At 42.7% G+C, this 25,226-nt stretch overlaps 1 protein-coding gene across 1 annotated transcript; it reads left to right on the forward strand.

Annotated features, from left to right (window-relative positions):
• Window positions 1-5,411: 5,411 nt before the first annotated feature.
• LOC122679618 (ATPase MORC2-like) lies at window positions 5,412-8,770 on the forward strand. Its single transcript, XM_043880466.1, is given in 2 exon segments — window positions 5,412-7,164; window positions 7,166-8,770. Coding segments are annotated over 2 exon segments (3,075 nt in total). The 5' UTR covers window positions 5,412-5,658; the 3' UTR covers window positions 8,735-8,770.
• The last annotated feature ends 16,456 nt before the right edge of the window (window positions 8,771-25,226 follow it).

Consider the following 25,226-nt stretch of genomic DNA (forward strand, 5'->3'; position numbering starts at 1 on the left):
AAAGTATTCATGTAGCTAAGATTTACCAAGTGCCTACTTTTTGCCAAGAACAGTGCTGACGCTTATGATGGAATCCCATCTCTCTGGATCTGTGTCCTTCTCACCCATAAGATGTAGGACAGCATCTGAGAGCTTACAGAGTAATTGATTCACTGACATAAAATCCTGCATAGCATCCACATGGACCAGGGTCCCACTTTACAGCATCAGGGGTGGGTCACACACACTTTATGTAACACATTTCTGCCCACCCCCCCCCCAGACCTGCTCAAACCTGATCTCACTCTCACTTTGTGGTGATTTTTCCTGGTCTTACTCAGCCTTATGACTGGTGGGTCTGGTAGGAAGTTCATGGCTCACAATAAGAAGTTCTGGCCAGAAGCCAGTGGTATAGAGAGGCACTATGCAATTTAACAAACAAAAAAATTATTTATTAGCATCACTACTGTCTATTGATGAGAAAGAAACTACTGGCTGGTGAAATGTAAAGTGTTGGGGGGGTGGGACTGTTCATGTTATTAGTCACTAGTCATTAATCACTAATCACTAGCCATTTAATTAGTCACTAATAGAAAAGGGCAAGGCTTTTGCAATGATTTTCTTTTTTAACAAAATTGTTTTTCATTGGAGAATAATTGCTTTATGATATGGTGTTGGTTTCTGCCATACATCAACAAAAGTTTTGCTGTCTTAAGAAGGTTCTGCTTTTTATGGGTACCCAGAGGGAAAGTGGGGTGGGATGAAACTGGGAGATTGGGATTGAGATACATACACTATTGACACTATATGTAAAATAGACAGCTAATGAGAACCTGATGTATAGCACAGGGAACTCTACTCAATGCTCTGTGGGGATCTAAATGGGAAGGTAATCAAATAAGAGGTGATCATCAAAAGCAGATTTCCATTACACTGGGTACAATTCCACTCCTTGCTTAGGATTTCAGACCACAGTCTTGAACTCACATCTTCAAATCACCCCTTGTCTCCTCTTTGTTGACTAAGCTCCAGTCATATTGGTCTCCTTCTACCTTGCTTCTGCACCAGTAGTGCCCCATCTAATAACTGGCTGTTTCTTATCCTTTGGGTCTCAGCTTCAGTCATCTTCTTACAGAGGTTTTCCCTAATCACCATTTTAAAAGCAGTAAGTTCTTTCTAAAAAACTTTTTTGTTGGATTATAGTTGTTTTACAATGCTGTGTTAGCTTCTACAGTACAGCAAAGTGAACCAGCCACACACACATCAGGTTCAGGTTGTTGGCTGCTCAATCGTGTCTGACTCTTTGCAACCCCATGGACTGTAGCCCACCAGGCTCCTCTGTCCATGCAACTCTCCAGGCAAGAATACTGGAGTGGGTTGCCATTCCCTTCTCCAGGGGATCTTCCTGACCAGCGATTGAACTCGAGTCTCCTCATTGGCAGGTGGATTCTTCATCACTGTGCCACCTGGGAAGCCCACATTGGCATACAGCCAATTAACAATGTTGTGACAGTTTCAGGTGAATAGCAAAGGGACTCAGCCACACACATACATGTGTCCATGCTCCCCCAAACCCCCCCGCCATCCATGCTGCCACTGAACATCAAGCAGAGTTCCCTGTGCTATACAGTAGGTCCTTCAACATCTGATTTTAAGAAAACCACCTTGGCTTCCATATAGAAAAAGGGTTGGAAAAGAATAAAGTGGGAACAGGAGGCCTATCAGAAGGCTACTACAATAGCCCGTATGATGTGAAGTTCATCCTTGTTACTGACTTTCAATCCTCTCCCCTATGAGAGCACACCAAACACCTATAACACCCGCGATGGCCCACCTGTTTCTAAATCCAGCACAAGGGCATTCAAAAGAAAAGCTCCATGATGCAAGTGAGATATTTCCTTCAACATCAAAACTTCTGCTCTTTCCAAAGCCTTGAACAGTGACTAATAAAATGAATAACTGCAACACCCCCCCACAAACACTCTAAATTAAGAACTTAACACTCCATTTATAGTACCCTTTACCTGGAAGAATTAACACCAGATGCAGAAGAATGGCAGTGATTAGTAATTTTCTCCCATGAGAGCCGTTTTTAGAAAGGATACAGATTGTGCTCTCACTGCGCCCCCTCCATTCCACCCCCTCCCAGCTGTTTCCTCAAGCTGGGTTCCCACTCACCTGACAGTAGAACTCATAGGGATGGAGCATCTCGGTACAGAGAGGGATAAGACCCCCAGACCTCCAATCTGCAAAACTGTAGCTACACTAAAAACAGTAATAATAGTATAATGGCAATCATTTGTTGAGACCCTACTATGGGTCAGGCATTCTATTGAGAACTTAATGTGCCTTTTAAAATGGGGCTCCCCTGGAAGCTCAGGTGGTGAAGAATCTGCCTGCACTTCAGGAAACCCAGGTTCAATCCCTGGGCCGGGAAGATCCCTTGGAGAAGGAAATGGCTATCCACTCTAGTATTCTTGCCTAGAGGAGCCTGGCGGGCTACAGTCCTTGGGTGGCAAAGAGTCGGACACGACTAAGCATGCATGCTTTTTACAAGTCCTGAGATATCAAGTTATTATCTAGGATCCCACTGGAACCTTAGCAGGTGTCCCCAGCACAGCAAAATGGCACAAGCCACAGAGTATAAATAGTACAGTGGTCGCTTGGTATTTACAAGAATCCAAGCTTCTATCTATTCAAATGTCATCTTACCTTGTTATCTATCTTCCAATCCTGAGTTTGAATCTCTGGGTCCTCTCTTGCTCTGCTGTCCTAACTTGTTGACTACTTAAAAAAAAATTTTTTTTCATCTCCCCACCAGCCTGCATGGACTAAGTCCCCAGGCTTCAATGAGCGCCTGTGTCCTGGAGGCTCCTGCCCTCATCACAGGCGTCCTGTAAAGACCATCATGCTGACTTGCGTGGGTGAAACCTGGCTGAATGTTTCTCACCGCCCTTCTCTGATTGGTCCCGGGGAGTTTTTTTAATTTGAGGATAACTGTTTTACAATATTGTGTTGGTTTCTGCTGTACAACAATGTCAATTAGCTGTCTGTATACATATATCCCCTCCCTCTTGGACCTCCTTCCCACCTCCCCCATCCCACCCCTCTAGGTCATCACAGAGCATCGAGCTGACCTCAGTCCCAGGGATTTAGAGAGAAACCTTCACTGCAGGAGAAACATGATACCACTTTCAGCAAATTAACCTCCATTTAATGAGGTGTTGTATAACCTGGATTTTTTTTTCAATTATCTAACTTTTCTTCCTGCCCCAGGTTCCCTACATAGCCAGCAAATTTCAACCACACACGTCTGCATGAGTCATCGCAGCTGATGGCAAAAATAGCCACCACTGTTCTTCACTCCTCCCTGGATCTGGGCACTTTCCGGCACCACTTTACGGCTCTATCCATCAAAGGAAAGGGGGTCTGTTTCATTGCGCTTTTTACCTGAACCAGCCTTGTGATGCTTGGGCCAATGGAATGTGGTGGGAGCAATGGGCCACCAGTCCCGAGTCCAGACCCCCAAGAGCCCTTCTACGGCATTGCTCTCCCTGCAGTGTGAGCAAGCCCAGGCCAGCCTGCTGGAGGATGGGAGACCATCCTCCAGGAAAACCGTGGAACACCAGCCAAGCTCCCGAAGCAGAGCCATCTAGTGACCTGGAGCTGCTTGCAGGCTAGATGAGGAAGGCTGCTGAAACAGATCTAAGCAGCCTGAAGCACAGGCTCAGGAGCAGTAGGCGTTTGTGACTACTTGACATCACAAAGTTCGGGAAGGTTTGTTACCCATCACCAGATAACTGATACAGCCAGGAACCTGCGCAGCAATTGAAGGAAATTGTCCAAATCACCATGTGCTATCTTCCTCTTTATCAATCTTCTCCACTGAACTGAAACCTTAAGAACAGAGATGGAAATATATTCGTTCTGGTATTCCCAGTGCCTAACACAGGGCAGGCTCAAGAGACATAAAATGAACAAGTAAATGAACGAATGAACACAAATGTCCTTAGATGCCATATATATGTGTTAATATATGATATTTGTTTTTCTCTGACTTACTACACTCTGTATGACAGACCTTAGGTCCATCCACTTAACTACAAATGACCCAGTTTTGTTCCTTTTATGGCTGAGTAGTATTCCATTGTATAGATGTACCACATCTTCTTTATTCATCTATCAGTGGACATTTAGGCTGCTTCCATGTCCTGGTTAGCGTAAATAGTGCTGCAGTGAACATTGGGGTACATGTGTCTTTTTGCATTACGGTTTTCTCAGAGTATATGCCCAGTAGTGGCATTGCTGAGTGATATAGTAGCTCTACTTTTAGCTTTTTAAGGAACCTCCATACTGTTCTCCATAGTGGCTGTATCAGTTTACATTCCCACCAACAGTGCAAGAGGAGTCCCATTTCTCCACACTCTCTCCAGCATTTATTGTTTGTGGATTTTATGATGACGGCCCTTCAGACTGGTATTTGCAGGGGAAGAGTCATGACCCAGATGCAGAGAATGGACTTGTGGACACAATGTGGGGGAAGGGAAGGGTGGGACAAACTGGGAGAGTAGCACTGACATATATATACTAGAATGTGTAGAACCGACAGCCAGTGGGAAGGCTGAATAGCACAAGATCAGCTCGGTGCCCTGTGATGACCTGGAGTGGTGGTGGGGGGAGGGAGGGTGGGGAGGGGGGCTCAAGAGGGCGGAGACACATGTATACATAAAGCTGATTCAGTTTGTTGTACACCAGAAACTAATACAACATTTTAAAGCAATTATACTCCAATTAGGCGGAGGCCTCGGGGACTTGGGGCGTCGGGGAGTGCGCGAGGCTGGCCAGGTTGTGTGCACTGGTGGAGACAAAGAGGTGGCGGTGGCGGCCTCGGCGGAGCAGCCCTAGACGCCGAATTTTGTAGTGTGAGTCCTGTCACCATCTCATCTAGCGCGGCGCGAGGGCGGCTGGTCTCGCGGCGGCGGCGGCGGCGGCAGACGCAGAAGTGGCGGCAGCGCATGGTTCCCAGAACGCCCTGCGGTTGTTGGGTTCCAATTCCGTGCGGACGGACAAAGGCAGCTGTGAGCGCCGGACAACGCCCAGTCGGGTGGTGCACTCGCCACTGCCCTCGATCCGGGCCTTGAAAACTGGGACTAACTTGTCTGCGTGAGGAGGAGACCACGCGGACCGAGGCCCGGTGAGGGCCCGAGAGGCTGAGGCCGCTGTCTGAGGGCAAGGGGGCGGGGCCTGCTGTCTGAGGGAAAGGGGGCGGGGCCCGCTGTCTGAGGGCAAGGGGGCGGGGCCCGCTGTCTGAGGGCAAGGGGGCGGGGCGCGGCCCGCCTGAGTTGATTGGGTGGGTCAGTTCTGTGGCGACTTAGTGGGCCACTGTGAGGTAATTTGACTCACTACCGTGAGGAGATTGGGGCGCACAGCAAGCTCGGTTTGATCTGGGCTTTGAAAACGGAAATCAGTCTTCAGCGCTTAGGAAATCTTTCAGTTGGTAGGTGGTGGAGCCGGAACTAACGCCATATGCACTGGAGCAACATAGTGGTCGCCAGTTTGGGGCTTATTTAAGGATCCTGGGATCATTGATGGCGAAGACCTGTGTGGCTGTCCAGTTTTACGACTGAAGTTGCTAGACTTCCGGATTGTGGTTAAAGAACTGGAGACATCACCGCACTCATGGCTCTCACGAATTACAGCAGTCTGAATCGAGCTCAGCTAACCTTCGAATATCTACATACAAATTCAACCACTCATGAATTCTTGCTTGGTGCTCTTGCTAAACTAGTTGATAATGCAAGAGATGCTGATGCCACGAGAATTGACATTTATGCAGAAAGGCGAGAGGACCTTCGAGGAGGATTTATGCTTTGTTTTTTGGATGATGGAGTGGGAATGGATCCAAGTGATGCTGCCAGCGTGATCCAGTTTGGGAAGTCGGCCAAGCGAACGCCTGAGTCCACCCAGATTGGGCAGTACGGGAATGGGTTAAAGTCAGGCTCGATGCGCATCAGGAAGGATTTTATCCTCTTCACCAAGAAGGAAGACACCATGACCTGCCTCTTCCTGTCACGCACCTTTCATGAGGAGGAGGGCATTGATGAGGTGATAGTCCCATTGCCCACTTGGAACGCTCGAAACCGGGAACCTGTCACAGATAACGTGGAGAAGTTTGCCATCGAGACAGAACTCATCTACAAATATTCTCCCTTCCGCAATGAAGAGGAGGTGATGAATCAGTTCATGAAGATTCCTGGGGACAGCGGAACGCTGGTAATCATCTTCAGCCTCAAACTTATGGATAACGGAGAGCCAGAGCTGGACATAATCTCAAATCCAAGGGATATCCAGATGGCAGAGATTTCCCCGGAGGGCACCAAGCCAGAGCGCCTCTCCTTCCGTGCCTACGCTGCCTTGCTCTACATTGATCCCCGGATGCGGATCTTCATCCATGGGCACAAGGTGCAGACCAAGAGGCTCTCCTGCTGCCCGTACAAACCCAGGATGTACAAGTACACATCAAGCCGGTTCAAGACCCGCACGGAGCAGGAGGTGAAGAAGGCTGAGCACGTGGCGAGGATTGCTGAAGAGAAGGCACGGGAGGCAGAAAGCAAAGCTCGGACGTTGGAAGTGCGCCTGGGCGGAGATCTCACACGGGACTCCAGGGTGATGTTGCGACAGGTCCAGAACACAGCCATTACTCTGCGCAGGGAAGCCAACGTCAAAAAGTGGATCAAGGAGGCTAAGCAGCGAGCACTTAAAGAACCTAAGGAACTGAACTTTGTTTTCAGGGTCAACATCGAACACCGGGACCTGGATAGAATGTTCATCTACAACTGTAGCCGCCTGATCAAGATGGCGTGTGGTGGGGTTGTTGGGGTCCTCGATGTGCCCTACCTGGTCCTGAAGCCCACACACAACAAGCAGGACTCTGCGGACGCCAAGGAGTACCGGCACCTGCTGCGGGCCATGGGGGAGCACCTGGCGCAGTACTGGAAGGACATCGCCATTGCCCAGCGGGGAATCATCAAGTTCTGGGATGAGTTTGGCTACCTCTCTGCCAACTGGAACCAGCCCCCATCCAGGGAGCTGCACTACAAGCGGCGGCGATCCATGGAGATCCCAACCACCATCCACTGTGATCTGTGTCTGAAGTGTCGGACACTCCCCTTTCAGCTGAATTCCTGTGGAGAGGGATTACCCTGACACTTGGGTTTGCTCCATGAACCCTGATCCTGAGCAGGACTGGTGCGAGGCCTCTGAGCAGAAGCAGAAGCTCCCCCTGGTGGCTCTGAGAAAGGACCCGAAGACGCAGGAGGAGCGGCAGAAGCAGCTGACGCAGAAACTCCGCCAGCAGCAGGAGAAGCAGGAGGCCCTGCAGAAAACCACACCCATTCGCTCCCAGGCTGACCTGAAGAAACTGCCCTTGAAAGTGACCACTAGACCTTCCTCTGAGGAACCTGCACGTAGACCTCAGCGTCCTTGGTCGCCTCCTTTACCTACTGTGATCAAGAATGCCCCGAGCAGACCCCCTTCCCTTCAAGCTCCCAGGCCAGCCAGCCAGCCCAGAAAGGCTCCTGTCATCAGTAGCACCCCAAAGCCTGCTGCCCCAGCCACCCGGGAGGAGGCCAGCTCTTCCTGGCTACTCCAGCCTCACAAGGCACCCCGGAAGCCTGCCAACACTCTGGTCAGGCCTGCGTCCCGGCCCAGCCCACCAGTGCAGCCACCATTACCATCTCCCCAGCCCAACTCCAGGAGCCCTCGGGAGGTCCCTTCCCCCCGAGCCCTGAAGACTCCAGTGGTCAAGAAGCCAGAGCTGCCCGCTAAACTCTCCCCGCAGGCCACTCCTGGTCGGAAGCGGAGCCTCGGGGTCTCTGATGAGGAAGAAACAGAGGAAGAGGCTGAGAAGAGGAAGGAGAGGTCCAAGAGGGGCAAGTTTGCTGTGAAGGAGGAAAAGAAGGCCTTGAATGAGCTCTCAGACAGCTCTGGGGAAGAGGACTCGGCTGACATCAAGAGCGCTCAGAAAGATAAAGGGCTGCACATGGAGGTGCGTGTGAATAGGGAGTGGTACACAGGCTGTGTCACAGCTGTGGAGGTGGGCAAGAATGCAGTGCGGTGGAAGGTGAAATTTGATTATGTGCCCACGGACACAACACCAAGAGACCGCTGGATGGAGAGAGGCAGCGAGGACGTGCAGTTGATGAAGCCCCCGTCCCCAGAGTATCAGAGCCAGGACACACGTCAGGAGGGCAGGGAAGAGGTGGTGGTGGCGGTGGCCCCGGCAGGGGATTCGGTAGCCCAGCAAGCTGTAGCCACGGCAGAGCCCTCCACCTCGGACCGCATCCCCATCGAACCTGACACCATCGCCCCCAGCACCAACCACGAGACCATTGACCTCCTCGTCCAGATTCTTCGGAATTGTTTACTGTACTTCCTGCCTCCAAGTTTCCCCATCTCTAAGAAGGAGCTGAGTGCTATGAATTCAGATGAGCTGATATCGTTTCCTCTGAAAGAGTACTTCAGGCAGCATGAAGCTGGGCTGCAGAACCTGTGCCATTCCTACCAGAGCCGCGCCGACTTGCGGGCCAAGGCTTTTGAGGAGAGCCTGCGCACCTCCGAGAGAAAGCTGCGTGAGACAGAGAAGCTGCGGAAGCTGAGGACCAACATCGTGGCACTCCTGCAAAAGGACAGAGACATTAACACAGACGACGAGCTGGATGCCTACATCGAGGACCTGATCACCAAGGGGGACTAGAGCCCGGAGCCAGAGATCAGCTCCCCTGCCCCTCAAGGCAGAAGCTCCTGAGGGTGGCGTTTCATTTATGGGTTGATGGACTTACCTTGGTTTGACTCATGGGATATTTGTGCTTTGGGTGGGAAAGAGACTGATTCTTTGAATCTTCCACCCTAAGTTTATAAATATTTTTTGAAAGAAACAAAAAAATAAATAATAAAAATAAAAAAATAAAGCAATTGTACTCCAATTTTTAAAAAATTAATATCTGTAAATCAGGAAGGGACACACATTTTCCAGTGCCCCAGTACACACAGCCTTGATAAAGAACCTCTCTATGTGCAATTCTGTGCTACCTACACACCCTTCTTATCTGTGGTTTAGTCTCATTTCTCCCAGGAGGAAGTGTTCTGTGAATGCTCATTGTTCCAATGCTCAAGTCATATAAATGTCATGGAGGAAATTATTAATTTGGCATGCTGGTCCATTTGTCAAACTCCTGGCAGTTCAGGCATGGAGCCAGCCCTGTGGCCAGTTCCACCTGGGTGAACTGAGAGAATCAAGTTTTCAGGCCTAAAAATGTGCTCCTCTGACCATACAATAGCTTCTGCCATTTCATCCCCCTCCTTACCTCTCTGCTTAGACACATACAATTAAAAATCAAAATGCCTCCTCCTAGTGCTCTGATAGAGGTCTCCAGATGTGAGAGAATTTCAGAAGAAAAAAGTGACACCCCAAGATGACTGAAAAAGAACTTCTGAACCTCCTTTCCATCTGCAAAATAAAGGTGTCTAACTGCATCCTCTTGGATTGTTTAATCAAGCATTTCTGAGCATCTACTGTGTGTGAAGTATTATGACAGGTGCTTTGAACAGGACTTCATAGAGCAATGATGCGGGGAGTTCAAAGGCACCAAGAGTCAGTAGTTTTGACTGTGTGACATCTTTTGTATTCACTGCCTAACAGTCACAGTAATTAGTAGAGAGAACTTTGGAGTTTACAATGCATTTGATTCAAAAGTCAAAGTGACTCCCATGAAAACAAAGCAGTTCACATGACAAGATGCTCAACATCACTAATTATCATAGAAATGCAAATCAAAACACAAGGAGATATCACCTCACACCTGTCAGAATGCCTGACTTCAAGAAAACAAGAGATAAGTTGTTGGTGAGGATGTAGAGAAAAGGAAGTCCTCCTGCACCACATCTTTTGTGCTCACTGACTCACAGCAATAATTAGTAGAGAGAACTTTAGAGTTTACAATGCATAGTAAAGTTTACAATGATAGTAAATTGGTGCAGACATTACAGTAAATGACATGGAGGTTCCTCAAAAATTTAGAAATAGAACTGTCATATGATCCAGCAATTTCCCTGCTGGGTATTTACCCAAAGAAAACAAAAACACAAATTCAAAAAGATATATGTACTCCAATGTTCATTGCAGCATTATTTACAATAGCCAAGAAGCAGAAGCAACTTAAGTGTCCATCAATAGACTGATGGATAAGAAGATGTAGCATATATCTTCTTTATCCAAATTTATCCTTCTTTATCCAACTTTATCCTTCTTAAAGGCATTGGGTCTTAGTTACAACTTGTGGGCTTAGTTGCCTCATGGCATGTGGTAGTTTAGTTCCCAGACGAGGGATTGAATTGGCATCCTCTGCATTAGAAAGCAGATTCTTAACCACTGGACCACCAGGGAAGCCCCTAGTATATACATTCAAATGGAATATTACTCAACTATTTAAAAATCTTCCCATTGCTAACAACATAAATGGTTCTAGAGGGTATTATGCTAAGTGAAATAAGTCAGAGAAAACAATGCATGATCTCACTTATATGTGGGACCTAAAAAATAAACCAAAAATAGACTCATAGGTACAGGGATAAATGGGTGGTTGCCAGAGGGAGGGGGTTGGGGTTGGTGAAATATGTGCAGGAAATTAAGAGGTATGAGCATCTAGTTATATAATAAATAAGTCACAGGTATACAACATACAGCATAAGACATATGGTCAATAATATTGTAATAACTTTGTATGGTTTACACCATGAGCTACCATGATCTACACCATCATCTACACCATGATCATGAACTACCATGATCATTTCATAATTATGTAAATGTCAAATCATTATGTCATACACTTGAAACTAACATAATATTGTATGTCAATTCTATTTCAATTAAAATTAAAGAACAAATCCGAAACAGATCAGCCCTAACAGCCCAAAACCCAGTCTCACATAGAATAGGATGATGTGGTCATTCTCATCCGCCAAAAGAAAATTCAGTCCTATCTGAAGAAGGACCACTTCACCAAGAGTCTCTACATTTTTATACACAATATCTGATATTCAATCAAAAATGTACTGGTATGCCAGAAAAGGGGAAAAAATGAACAAAAGCCAAGAGGGGAAAGAAAATGACATAAGTGAATCTCCAGATTATCCACATATTTAGGTTATCAGGCGTAGGCTTGATAATCATCAAGATTAAAGTTATCTTTTCTATGGAGTTTAAGCAAGCTCCAGAAGTTGGTGATGGACAGGGAAGCCTGGCATGCTGCAGTCCATGGGGCTGCAAAGAGTTGGAAATGACTGAATGACTGAACTGAACTGATTCTAGGGAGTAGATGGAAAGGTAGAAGAGATTACCAGAAAATTGAAATCCCCTTCTAAAACCATCAAACAGCAATTCTAGAAATTTTCCAAATAGTTAAATAAAAGTAATAATACGGTAAGTGGCTTTAACAGCAGATTATAAACAGCTAAAGTGCAGATTTGTGCCTCAGGGTCACTAAAAATATTCAAATTAAACACACATAAAAAAATGATGGTGGCAAACATAGAAAAAATCATAAGAGGCATTTGGGACATATTAAAGACATCTAATATATTGTGTAACCAAATCCAAGAAATGAGAAGAGGGAGAGGAAAGGCAAAACAAATATTTGAAGAGGTATTTTCAATTCTTAAAACTATTGGAAGATACCAAGTTGCAGAATAAAGCAATATCTAAGCATATTGTAGTAAAACTGTTAAAAATCAAAGGAAAAGAAAAAAAGTCTTAAAAGCATCCAGATAAAGAAGATGCCTTACACTCAAAGGAATAGCAATGTTTGCTAACTGACTTTTCAACATAAATTATAGATGCAGTCAATGCAATAAAATTTCTAAAGTGCTAAAATAAAATAACAACTAATCAAAATTCTCATATGCAATTCCCTTCCTCTCCAAAAATAATAATAATAATAAAAATAATAATTCTTCATAAATGAAGGCAAATGACCAAATGGCATTTATGCCAGGAATCAGCTGATTTCATCATAAGAATTGTATTAACCTAGTCCAAAAAATTAAAAGATCAAAGGATAAATGTAATTATCTCCAGAGATGCTGAAAAGTATCAAAATTCAATATGCATTTCCACTTAACCATTTAAGAAAATAAGAACTGCTGAATACTTTCTTAACAACATCTTCCTTAGTGGGAAAACATTAGGGACTTAACCACCAAGATCAAGAACAAGGAAAATATGTTCACTATCTCTTCTGCTTTCAACATTATGCTGGAAGTAGTAGCCAATGCAATTTGATAAGAAAAATCAACTAAAGCTATGCAAAGTTATAAAGAATAAATTGCCTCTATTTTCAAGTAATATAAGCTAATTTAAAAAAAAAAGAACTCAAGAACAAGATGGCAGAGGAGTAGACGGACATGGAGTACATCTCTCTCCATGGAATACATCAGGAATACACCTTCAGACACAGAAGTGCAGGCAGAACACCAGCTGAGAGTGGACAGGAGTAGCTGACTAGAGGGAAAGAATATATAGAACCATGCAAAACTTGGTAGGATGAAGGAACAAGGGGAAAAACAGGAGTGGTAGTAGGACTGGACCTGCCCTGGGCCAGTGGGGGAAATGAAGCAGGGGTCCAATCTCCACATCGGGGCAACTGTCTGAGTCAGAGGAGAAACATTTAAGGCTGAGAGTGAAACAGCTGATCTGTGGCAGCCTAAATGGAATGAGAATCAGTCTTTGCCGCAGCCATACATATCCAGGACAGGGATGCAGATCCCCTGGAAGGCGCAGTGTCTGGGAGCTGGAGTTTGGGGATTGTGGAGTGATCCCAGAGCAAGGGCTGCTGTTAACTGTGGAGAGATGGATCGAGGGGAGTTGAGGGAGGAGACTGTGGTGGGAAATGCCTGTGGAGGAAAGCTGGGCAGCCATGGAAGCAAGGCAATACTGCTGAGTCACGCGTAGGGGGTGGCGCCATCACCATAGCCTCCCTCCCCCAGACAAGCGAGCATGCACAGCTGAACAATAGAGAGGTTGGCCCATCAAATGCCTGTCACTGAACTACAGAGCAGGACCCCACCCAGGTGCCCCTTTAAGTGCCTGATGTGGGAACTACAGAGCAGGACCCCACCCAGGTGCCCCTTTAAGTGCCTGATGTGGGAACTACAGAGCAGGACCCCACCCAGGTGCCCCTTTAAGTGCCTGATGTGGGAACTACAGAGCAGGACCCCACCCAGGTGCCCCTTTAAGTGCCTGATGTGGGAACTACAGAGCAGGACCCCACCCAGGTGCCCCTTTAAGTGCCTGATGTGGGAACTACAGAGCAGGACCCCACCCAGGTGCCCCTTTAAGTGCCTGATGCCTGATCTACAGAGCAGGACCCCACTCAGGTGCCCCTTTAAGTGCCTGATGTGGGAACTACAGAGCAGGACCCCACCCAGGTGCCCCTTTAAGTGCCTGATGTGGGAACTACAGAGTAGGACCCCACCCGGGGGGGGGGGGGGGGGGGGGGGGGGGGGGTCCCTCCATGTACCTGACTCACTGAACAACAGAGAAGGACCCCAGGCAAGGGAATCCTCTAAGTGCCTAAATGGGCGGAGCCATGGAAAAACTGGCCAAAGAGGCCTTCTGATCTCCAGCTACAAGAGGCTGGAAAAAAGACTCTGGTGGGGCCATAACTCCTGTTGTGGAGGCAGTCTGAGTCCTTGCACACTTGGCGCCACCAGGGTCCCCGCAAGCCAAGCAGCCGTGACACATTCATGATCAACGCTCACTGGGGCAGAGCTGCCACAGGCAAAAAAGTCTTGCATCTATGGGCACAGGGTCACTTCAGTAGTGTCCGACTATTTGCAACCCTGTGGCCTGTGGTCTGCCAGGCTTCTCTGTCAGGGAAGGGGGTTCTCCAGGCAAGGATACTGGAGTGTATTGGCCAATACTGGTTTCCATACCCTCTAGAGCACTGTATTTCCTGCCGCCCTAGCCACCAACTCCTCTAAGTACCTGGTGCTGCCAGAACGCCTGTGACCCAAGCAGCTGCACCGCCTCCACCCCTGGCCCTCACAGGGGCAAACCCAAGTCCTCCAGGGCAGCCTCAGGAGCAAACCCCAGTGGACGACCCACATGCAGAGTGGAAATAAAGCCACAATCGAAACCCAGGGGCAGTGTGGCTAAGGAAGGAGACCCGAAACCTTCCCACCAGCTGTACAGGCTGCAGGTTAAACCCACACGATCCACTAGGCAGACTCTGTGTCTGTGCGACAGACAAAAGGTCATTGAGAGCTCCCACAAAAGCAAACGCACTAGTTCTGATAGCTGTGGAGGCAGCTATTGGAGGCAGGAACACGTAGAAGTAGGACCAGATTAGAATCTGAGCTTTCCCCATAGCAGGTGCAGAGGTCAGCACAGTGTTGGAGGGCGTCCTAGGGAGGCGAGCTGGACTGGGACTCCCAGCGAGGGAAAGGACCCTGACAGCAGAGACTCAAGAAAAACATTTACTGTTCTTATGTTTTGACTTGCTCTGTAGATTCTTTTGGATTTTTTTTTGGTTTTTCTTTTTTTCTCCCCTCTGTTGTGCTTGTCGATTTTATTGGCATTATGAAATCTAATTAAGCTTTTGAGCTTTTTTTTTCCTCAGTCACATTTTTTTATTGTTGTTATAAACCTCTGCCTCTAGGTTGGGCTTTTGCTGTTCTGTGTTTTCCTTTTTGTTTTTTTTTTTTGTTGTTGTTGTTGTTTGTTTGTTTTTTCTTTCCTTTTTTTAATTTTAATTTTTTTAAACCTATTATTATTTTTCTACATTTATTACTTTGTTTGCTTCTCCTACTGTTCTTTTCCCCTTGCAGTTAATTTTTAATGTATATAAATCTTCTTTATCTACCTCTATTTAAATTTGCATATTGATTCTTTTTTCTTTCTCTCCTTTCCTCTGAACATATTTGTTAGTTTTATTTTCATTGCTTTATTACCCACTTGGCACCTTGCTTTAATTTTGATTTCCAGTTTGTGCTTTAGTTAGTTTTGTTCTGGTAGATATAATTTTTGGTTGCCTTTGTTTGCTGGGTCAATCTATCATACTTTATTTTTGTTGGACTGTTTTGATTTTGCTTATGGGTGTATATGTATATGTGTATATTCAGTCACACTTTATATTGTTGTTATAAACTTCTGCCTTTACATTGGGCCTTTGCAGTTTTGTAGAGTTTTCCTTTTTTTCCCCTTTATTCTTTCTTTTTCTGTTTTTTTTTTCCTCTTTATATAATTTTAATTTTTTAAACCTATTATATTTTTTCTACATTTATTCCTCTATTTGCCTTTCCTACTGTTTTGCACTCATTCCTACTGTCATTCCTGCAGTCATTGTGCTCAGATTGCACTCATCTCACACACTAACAAAGTAATGCTCAAAATTCTCCAAGCCAGGATTCAACAGTATGTGAACCGTGAACTTCCAGATGTTCAAGCTAGTTTTAGAAAAGGCAGAGGAACCAGAGATGAAGTTGCCAACATCCACTAGATCATTGAAAAAGCAAGAGTTCCAGAAAAACATCTACTTCTGCTTTATTGACTGTACCAAAGCCTTTGTGTGGATCACAACAAATTCTGGAAAATTCTTCAAGAGATGGGAATACCAGACCACCTGACCTGCCTCCTGAGAAATCTGTATACAGGTCAAGAAGCAACAGTTAGAACTGGACATGGAACAATAGACTGGTTCCAAATTAGGACAGGAGCATGTCAAGGCTGTATATTGTCACCCAGCTTATTTAACTTCTATGCAGAGTACATTATGCAAAATGCTGGGCTGGATGAAGCAAAAGCTGGAATCAAGATTGCCGGGAGAAATATCAATAACCTCATAAATGCAGATGATACCACTCTTACAGCAGAAAAAGAAGAAGAACTAAAGAGCCTCTTGATGAAAGTGAAAGAGAAGAAAAAGTTGGCTTAAAACTCAACACTTGGAAAACAAAGATTATGGCATTCAGTCCCATCACTTCATGGCAAATAGAAGAGGAAATAATGGAAACAGTGAGAGACTTTATTTTTGGGGGGCTCCCAAATTACTGCAGATGGTGACTGCAGCCATGAAATTAAAAGACACTTGCTCCTTGGAAGAAAAGCTATGACCAACCTAGACAGCATACTAAAAAGCAGAGACATTACTTTGCCAACAAAGGTCCATCTGGTCAAAGCTATGGTTTTTCCAGTAGTCATGTATGGATGTGAGACCTAGACTATAAAGAAAGCTGGGCACTGAAGAATTGATATTTTGAACTGTGGTGTTGGAGAAGACTCATGAGAGTCCCTTAGACTGCAAGGAGATTAAACCAGTCCATCCTAAAGCAAATCAGTCATGAACATTCATTGGAAGGACTGCTGCTGAAGCTGAAACTCCAATACTTTGGCCACCTGATGCAAAGAACTGACTCATTGGAAAAGACCCTGATGCTGGGAAAGATTGAAGGCAGGAGGAGAAGGGGATGACAGTGGATGAGATTGTTGGATGGCATCACTGACTCAATGGACATGAGTTTGAATAAACTCCATGAGTTGGTGATGGACAGGGAAGCCTGGCATGCTGCAGTCCATGGGGCTGCAAAGAGTTGGACACAACTGAGTGACTGAAATGAACTGTTCTTTTCCCCTTGCAGTTAAACTTTAATGTACATAGATGTTCACCTACCTCTGTTTAACTTTGCATACCTATTCTTTCTTTCTTTCCTTTCCTCTCAACATTTTGTAAGTTTTACTTTCATTGCTTTATTCCCCACTTGGCATCTTGCTTTAGTTTTGTTTTCCAGTTTGTGCTTTAGTTAGTTTTGTTCTTAACTGGTAAATATACTTTTTGATTTCCTTTGTTCACCGGGTCAATCTACCGTACTTTATTTTTGTTGGACTGTTTTTGCTTATGGATGTATATGTATGTATGTATATTCCATTATTTTAATTATTATTTGCCTGATGTTATAACTGTCATTTGTCTGGGGTTCATCTTTGGTTTCTCATTTTTGGATATTTGTTTTAATCTCATGTAATGCCACAACAAGCCACTTGTGGAATATTCATTCATGACCAGAGATCCAGCCCTGAGCCTTTGGAAGGGGAGCATTGACTCCAAGACCCTAGAATACCAGAGAACTAACCCTAGGGAGGATCAAATAGTGAGAACTCACACAAAGGAAATCACTTGAATACAAGACCCCGCATCACCCAACCACCAGTGGCACCCTGTGCAGGACATCTCATCTAAACAATGAACAAAACAAAAATACAAACCCAGTCATCAGCAGACAGGATTACCACCTCACTCAGCTTTGCCTATCAGACTAAAAACAAACAAAAACTCAGCACAAATCTCACCCTATACAAAGCTTACACAAACCAATGGGCCAAATTTAGGAGGGCAGAAACCAAAAGGAACAAAGAATTCAACCTTGAAGCCTGGGGAAAGGAGACCTCAAACACAATAAGTTAAAAAAAAAAATAATGAAAAGACAGAGAAATACTACACAAATGAAGGAACAAACTAGAAACACAGAAGTCCAAGTAAATGAAGAGGAAATAAGCAAACTACCTGAAAAAGAATCCAGAATAATGATAGAAAAGATGATCAAAAACCTTGAAAACAAAATGGAGAAAAGGCAAGAATCAATTAACAAAGACCTAGAAGAATCAAAGAATAAACACACAAAAAACACAATTACTGAAGTTAAAAGTACTCTAGGAGGAATTAATAGCAGAAAATCTGAAGCAGATGAATGAATCAGTGAGCTGGAAGATAAAATGATGGAAATAACTTCTGAAGAGCAGAATAAAGTAAAAAGAATGAAAAGAACTGACGATAGACTCAGAGACCACTAGGACAATATCAAACCACACCAACAATCAAATTATAGGGGTCCCAGAAGAGAAAAAGAAAGGGTATAAAAAAATTTTAAAGAGATTATAGTTGAAAATTTCCCCGACATGGAAAAGGAAATAGTCAATCAAGTCCAAGAGGCACAAAGAGTCCCATACAGGATAAACCTGAGGAGAAACACATCAAGAAACATACTAATCAAACTAATAAAGACTAAACACAAATAAAGAATATTGAAGGCAGCAAGGGATAAGCAACAAGTAACATACAAGGGAAACCCCATATGCTCAACAGCTAATCTTTCAGCAGAAACTCTGCAGGCCAGAAGGGAATGGCAGTATATATTTAAAGTACTAAAATGGAAAAATCTACAATCAAGATTACAGTACCTGGCAAGGCTGTCATTAAAAACTGATGTAGAAATAAAAAGCTTTTCAGGCAAATAAAAGTTAAGAAAATTCAGTACCACCAAACCAGCTTTAAAACAAATGTTAAAGGGACTTATACAGTCAAGAAATACAAAAGAAGAAAAAAGATCTACAAAATCAACACCAAACAACTTAGAAAATGGCAATAGGAACATATATATCAATAATTACTTTAAATGTAAATGGATTAAGTGCTGCAACCAAAAGACACAGACTGGATGAATGGATACAAAAACAAGACCCATATATATGCTGTCTACAATAACCCACTTCAGACCTAAAGACACATATAAACTGAAAGTGAGAGGATGGAAAAATATATTCCATGCAAATGGGAAGCAAAAGAAAGCTGGAGTAGCAATCCTCATATCAAACAAAATAGACCTTAAAATAAAGAAGATTACAAGAGATAAGCAAAGATATTACATAATGATCAAGGGATCAATCCAAGAGGAAGACAAAACAATTGTAAATATGTATGCACCTCACATAGGAGCACCTCAATAGATAAGACAAACACAAACAGACATAAAAGGAGAAACTGACAGTAACACAATAATGATAGGAAACTTTAACACCCCACTCACACCAATGGACAGATCATCAAAACAGAAAATTAAAAAGGCAACACAAGTCTTAAATGATACATTAGAAGAGATGGATCTCATTGATATCTTCAGGACATCCCATCCAAATGCAGAAGAATATACCTTCTTCTCAAGTCCACAGGGAACATTCTCCAGGATAGACCACATCATGGGTCACAAATCAAACCTCAGTAAATTTAAGAAAACTGAAATTGTATCAAGCATCTTCTCTGACCACAATGCTTTGAAACTAGATATCAATTACAAGAAAAAAAAACTGTAAAAAACACAAACACATGGAGATTAAACAACACGTTTCTAAATAACCAACAGGTTACTGAAGAAATCAAAAGAGAAATTAAAAAATTTCTAGAAACAAACATGACAATTCAAAACCTATGGGATTCAGCAAAAGCAGTTCTAAGAGGGAAATTTATAGCAATACAATCCTACCTCAGGAAACAAGAAAAATATCAAATAGATAAGCTCACTTTACACCTAAAACAACTGGAAAAAGAAAAAAAAAATTAGTGGAAGGAAAAAAATCATAAAACTCCGAGCAGAAATAAATGAAAAAGAAATGAAAGAAACAATAGTAAAAATTAATAAAACTAATGGCTGGTTCTTTGAGAAGATAAACAAAATTGACAAGCCTTTAGCCAGACTCATCAAGAAAAAAAGAGAGAAGAACCAAATCAACAAAATTAGAAATGAAAAAGGAGAGGTTATAACAGACAATGTAGAAATACAAAGGATTATAAGAGACTATTATGAACAACTATATGGCAATAAAATGGATAACCTGGAAAAATGGACAGATTCTTAGAAAAGTTCAATCTTCCAAGACAGAACCAAGAAGAAATAGAAATTATGAACAACCCAGTTACAAGCACTGAAATTGAAGCTGTGATCAAAAATCGCAGAAAAAAACAAAAGCCCAGGACCAGATGGCTTCACAGGAGAATTCTATCAAACATTTAGAGAAGAGTTAATGCCTACCCTTCTAAAACTCTTTCAAAAAATTGCACAGGAAGGAACACTTCCAAACTGATTCTACGAGGCCACCATCATCCCAATACCAAAACCAGATAAAGACAACACCGGAAAAAAGAAAACTAAAGGCCAATATCACTGATGAGCATAGATGAAAAAATCCTCAATAAAATTTTAGCAAACAGAATTCAGCAACACATCAAAAAGCTCATGCACCATGATCAAGCTGGGTTTATTCCAGGAATGCAAGGATTCTTCAATATACACAAATCTACCCATGTGATACACCATATTAACAAATTGAAAGATAAAAACCATACAATCATTTCAATAGATACAGAAAAAGCCTTTGACAAAATTCAGCACCCATTTATGATTAAAACTCATCAAAAAATGGGCATAGAAAGAAACTACCTCCACACAGTAAAGGCCATATATGATAAGCCTACAGCAAACATTATTACCAATGGTGAAAAACTGAAAGCATTCCCCCTAAGATTAGGAACAAGACAAGGGTGTCCACTTTCACCACTATTATTCAACATAGTTCTGGAAATCCTAGTTACAGCAATCAAAGAAGAAAAAGAAATAAAAGAAATCCAGATTGGAAAAGAAGAAGTAAAGCTCTCACTGCTTGCAGATGACATGATACTGTACATAGAAAACCCTAAAGATACTATCAGAAAATTACTAGAGCTAATCAGTGAATTTATCAAAGTTGCAGGATACAAAATCAATACACAGAAATCATTTGCATTTTTATATACTAACAATGAGAAATCAAAAAGAGAAACTAAGGAATCAATCCCATTCACCACTGCAACAAAAAGAAATTAAGGAATCAATCCCATTCACCACTGCAAGAATTAAATATCTAGGAATAAACTTACCTAAGGAGACAAAAGAACTGTACACAGAAAATTATAAGACACTAAAGAAAGAAATCAAAGACAACATAAACAGATGGAGAAATGTTCCATGTTCCTGGGTAGGAAGAATCAATATTGTGAAAATGACTATACTACCAAATGCAATCTACAGATTCAAGGCAATCCCTATCAAATTACCAATGACATTTTTCACAGAACTAGAAAAAATTTTTCACTGTTCATATGGAAACAAAAAAGACCCCGAATAGCCCTAAGCAGTCTTGAGAAAGAAGAATGGACCTAGAGGAATCAAGCTTCCTGACTTCAGATTATACTACAAAGCTACTGTCATCAAGACAGTATGGTACTGGCACAAAAACAGAAATATAGACCAATGGAACAAGATAGAAAGCCCAGAAAGAAACCCATGCACCTATGAATACCTTATTTTTGGCAAAGAAGTTAAGAATATACAAAGGGGCAAAGACAGCCTCTTCAACAAATGGTGCTGGGAAAATTGTACAGCTACATGTAAAAGAATAAAATTAGAACACTTTCTAACACCATACACAAAGACAAATTCAAAATGGATTAAATATCTAAATCTAAGACCAGAAACTATAAAACTCTTAGAGGAAAACAGGCAGAACACTCAATGACATGAATCAAAGCAAGATCCTCTATGACCCACCTTCTAGAGTAATGGAAATAAAAACAAAAGTAAACAAGTGGGACCTGATTAAGCTTAAAAGTTTCTCACAGCAAAGGAAACTATAAGCAAGGTGAACAGACAACCCTCAGAATGGGAGAAAATAATAGCAAATGAAACAACTGACAAAGGATTAATTTCCAAAATATACAAGCAGGTCATACAACTCAATGCCAAAAAAATAAACAGCTCAATCAAGAAGTGGGGGAAAGACTTAAACAGACATTTTTCCAAAGAAGACATACAAATGGCTAACAAACACATGAAAAGATGCTCAACATCGCTCATAGTTATTAGAGAAATGCAAATCAAAACTACAATGAGATATCACCTCGCAACAGTCAGAATGGCCATCATCAAAAGGTCTACAAACAATAAATGCTGGAGAGGATGTGAAGAAAAGGGAACGCTCTTGCACTGTTGGTGGGAATGTAAATTGATACAGCCACTATGGAGAACAGTATGGAGATTCCTTAAAAAAACTAAGAATAAAACCACCATATGACCCAGCAATCCCACTCCTAGGCATATACCCTGAGGAAACCAAAATTGAAAAAGACACATGTATCCCATTGTTCAATGCAGCACTATTTACAATAGCTAGAACATGGAAGCAACCTAGGTGTCCATCGACGGATGAATGGATAAAGAAGCTGTGGTACACATACACAATGGGATATTACTCAGCCATAAAAATGAATGCATTTGAATGAGTTCTGATGAGGTGGATGAACCTCACAACCTATTATACAGAGTGAAGTGAGTCAGAAAGAGAAAGATAAATATCATATTCTAATGCATATATATGGAGTCTAGAAAAATGGTACTGAAGAACTTATTTACAGGGCAGCAATGGAGAAACAGACATAGAGAATAGACTTACGGACATGCGGAGAGGGGAGGAGAGGGTGAGATGCATGTAAAGAGTCATATGGAAACTTATATCACCATATGTAAAGTAGATAGCCAATGAGAATTGGCTATATGGCTCAGGAAACTCAAACAGGGGCTCTGTACCAATTTAGAAGGGTGGGATGGGGAGAGACACGGGAGGGAGGTTCAAAAGGGAGGGGATATATGTATACTATGGCTGATTCATGTCGAGTTTTGACAGAAAACAACAAAAGCAAACTATAAAGCAACTATCGTTCAATAAAAACATAAATTAAAATTAAAAATAAAACTGTAAGGTTCTGCTGTATGATGCAGAGAGGTCAAACCCAGTGTGCTGTGATGACCTAAAGATGGGATGGGAGGTGGAAGGGAGGCTCAAGAGAGAGAGAATACATGTATGCCTATGACTAATTCATGTTGATATATGGCAGAAACCAACACAATATTGTCAAGCAATTATCATCCAATTAAAAATAAATTTAAAAACTCAAACAAGAATACAATAATGTAGGAGGTTATAAAAGTAACCTACAGAAATTAATAGTCTTCATGTGAATAGTCAATAACCAGTTACAATGTAAAGTGGTAGAGAAAATCCCATATTTTTTTGTAAAAGTGACAAAGAAGAATATATACTTGAGAATCAACTTAATAAGGAATGTACAAAACTTATTGAGAACAGCATTAAAACACTCCTGCTGAAAACAGCTTGACAGTTTCTTGAAAAGTTAAATGTATACCTACCATAAGATCATCTAGTTATTTACCCAAAAGAAATGAAGGCATGTTCATAAAAAGACATGCACAGTGTTCTAGGCAGATTTATTTGTAATAGCAAAAAAAAAAAAAAAAAAAAGGAGACAACCCAAAGGTCCATTAATCCATTAATAGGTTAATGGATTAAAAATCTTTGGTACATCCATACAAAGAAATAGTAATCAGCAATTCAGGGAATAAACTACTGATACAAGCCATGACATAGATGAATCTCAAAATCACTTATGTTAAATCAAAAAAGGGGGGGAAATATTATTCCATCCATATGAAATTCTAGAACATAAAAACTAATCTGTAGTGACCAAAAGGATATTAGTGGCTACCTGGGGACAAGAGGGAGGGACTGGAGAGAGGGATTACAGAGAGCTGCTTGGAAACTTATAGGGGTGATAAATATGCTCATTATCCTAACCATGGTTAGGGTTTCATGGGTTTGAGATAAAAATACGTTTGAGTGTAGCATCTTTCACGAAGGCTCAGGCAGCACCTTGAAATCAGCACCATGGTCCAAGGTCACAACCTCCTCTTTGCACATTTTAGAGAAGAAAGTTTATGACAGAGGTAACAAGATCACAGCCTTCCTATTGAGAATCAGCAGACAGGTGGAGGTTCTCTGCCTAGAGCCTCTTCAACAAGCCCCTGCCCCGGCCCCCACAGATTCCAGGCACTTCTGCTGTCTAAACTAGTGGTGTCACAAAGAGGCAATGCTATGGACTAAACCCCTTCACTCATGGTACCCAATTCTCAAGACCACCTTGCAAAGAAGGTGTTATCTACTTTTTACTGCTAAGGGAACTGAGGCTCAGTCATTTTTAGTCACACAACCAGTAAGGAAAGTTGTTGTTCAGTTGCTAAGTCTTGTCCAACTCTTTGTGATCACATGGACTGCAACATGCCAGATTCCCCTGTCTTTCACTCTCTCCTGGAGTTTGCTCAAATTCATGTCCATTGAGTTGATGATGCTATCTAACCACCTCATCCTCTGCAGCCTCCTTCTCCTTTTGCCATCAATCTTTCCCAGCATCAAGGACTTGTCCAATGAGTTGGCTCTTCACATCAGGTGACCAAAGTATTGAAGGTTCAGCAACAGCTCTTCCAATAAATATTCAGGGTTGATTTCCTTTAGGATTGAATGGTTTGATCTCCTTGCAGTTCAAGGGACTCTCTAGAGTCTTCTCCAGCACGAAAATTTGAAAGCATCAATTCTTCAGTGCTCAGTCTTCTTTATGGTCCAACTTCACATCCAAACATGACTACTGGAAAAACCATAGCTTTGACTATACAGACTGGGAAAGCCCCAAGTGTGTACCCACCCCAGATGTCTCTGCAGCCTGAGGCTCCATTCCCCACAAGCAGTGGGTAAGAGCATGCACTCTGGACTCACTCAGGCCTGAAGTTAGACATCCTCATTTGTTAACTATTTGAACTTGAGCAGTTTGTTAACCTTTCCAAGACTCAGTATTCTTCTCTATAACTTGAGGGCAATAATAATTCCTATCACATAGCTTTATTTCAAGGATTAGAAGAGAGACTATATCTAAAATATTTCCTGAAACATGAAACAGCTCAAATAATGTTGGCTAGTATTACCTAATAGTGGCCCCACTTCAATATTTAAGAAGGCTTGTAGCTATTTGGAGTCAGTTAAGTTAAAAACAAGAGTGGATCCTAGAGTCTAACTTACAAACATCCCAATTGCAAAGGTCACATTTTTTCCCTTTAAATCCAGTTATTTTGAAATTTTTCTTCAATAAGACCTCACAGGCAAGAAGACCCCTTCTTTCCTGAAATTTTTTTTTGTATCACAAAATATATTGCTTTTAGATTCCCCAGACTGATCAGAATGGGAAATTATCATGCTGCCTTTTCTTTTCAAATGCTGTCTGTGACCGCCTGCCTGGCTCACTAATGTCTGTTCCAGTCCAGGACTGGAAATAGCAGCCCTCAGTTAACAGTGGGAGCCAAAAATATCACACTCCCTCAGTGGAATAATTTAGTCACTTTAGACCAGACCCTTCTCTTCCTGTCCTTATTTTCAAAAGCAGTGTTGAGTGTAGGTTGTTTTATTCCTTATACACAAATGAAGC

Source organism: Cervus elaphus, chromosome 21 (assembly GCF_910594005.1).
Source record: "Cervus elaphus chromosome 21, mCerEla1.1, whole genome shotgun sequence".
Lineage (NCBI taxonomy): Eukaryota > Metazoa > Chordata > Mammalia > Artiodactyla > Cervidae > Cervus > Cervus elaphus.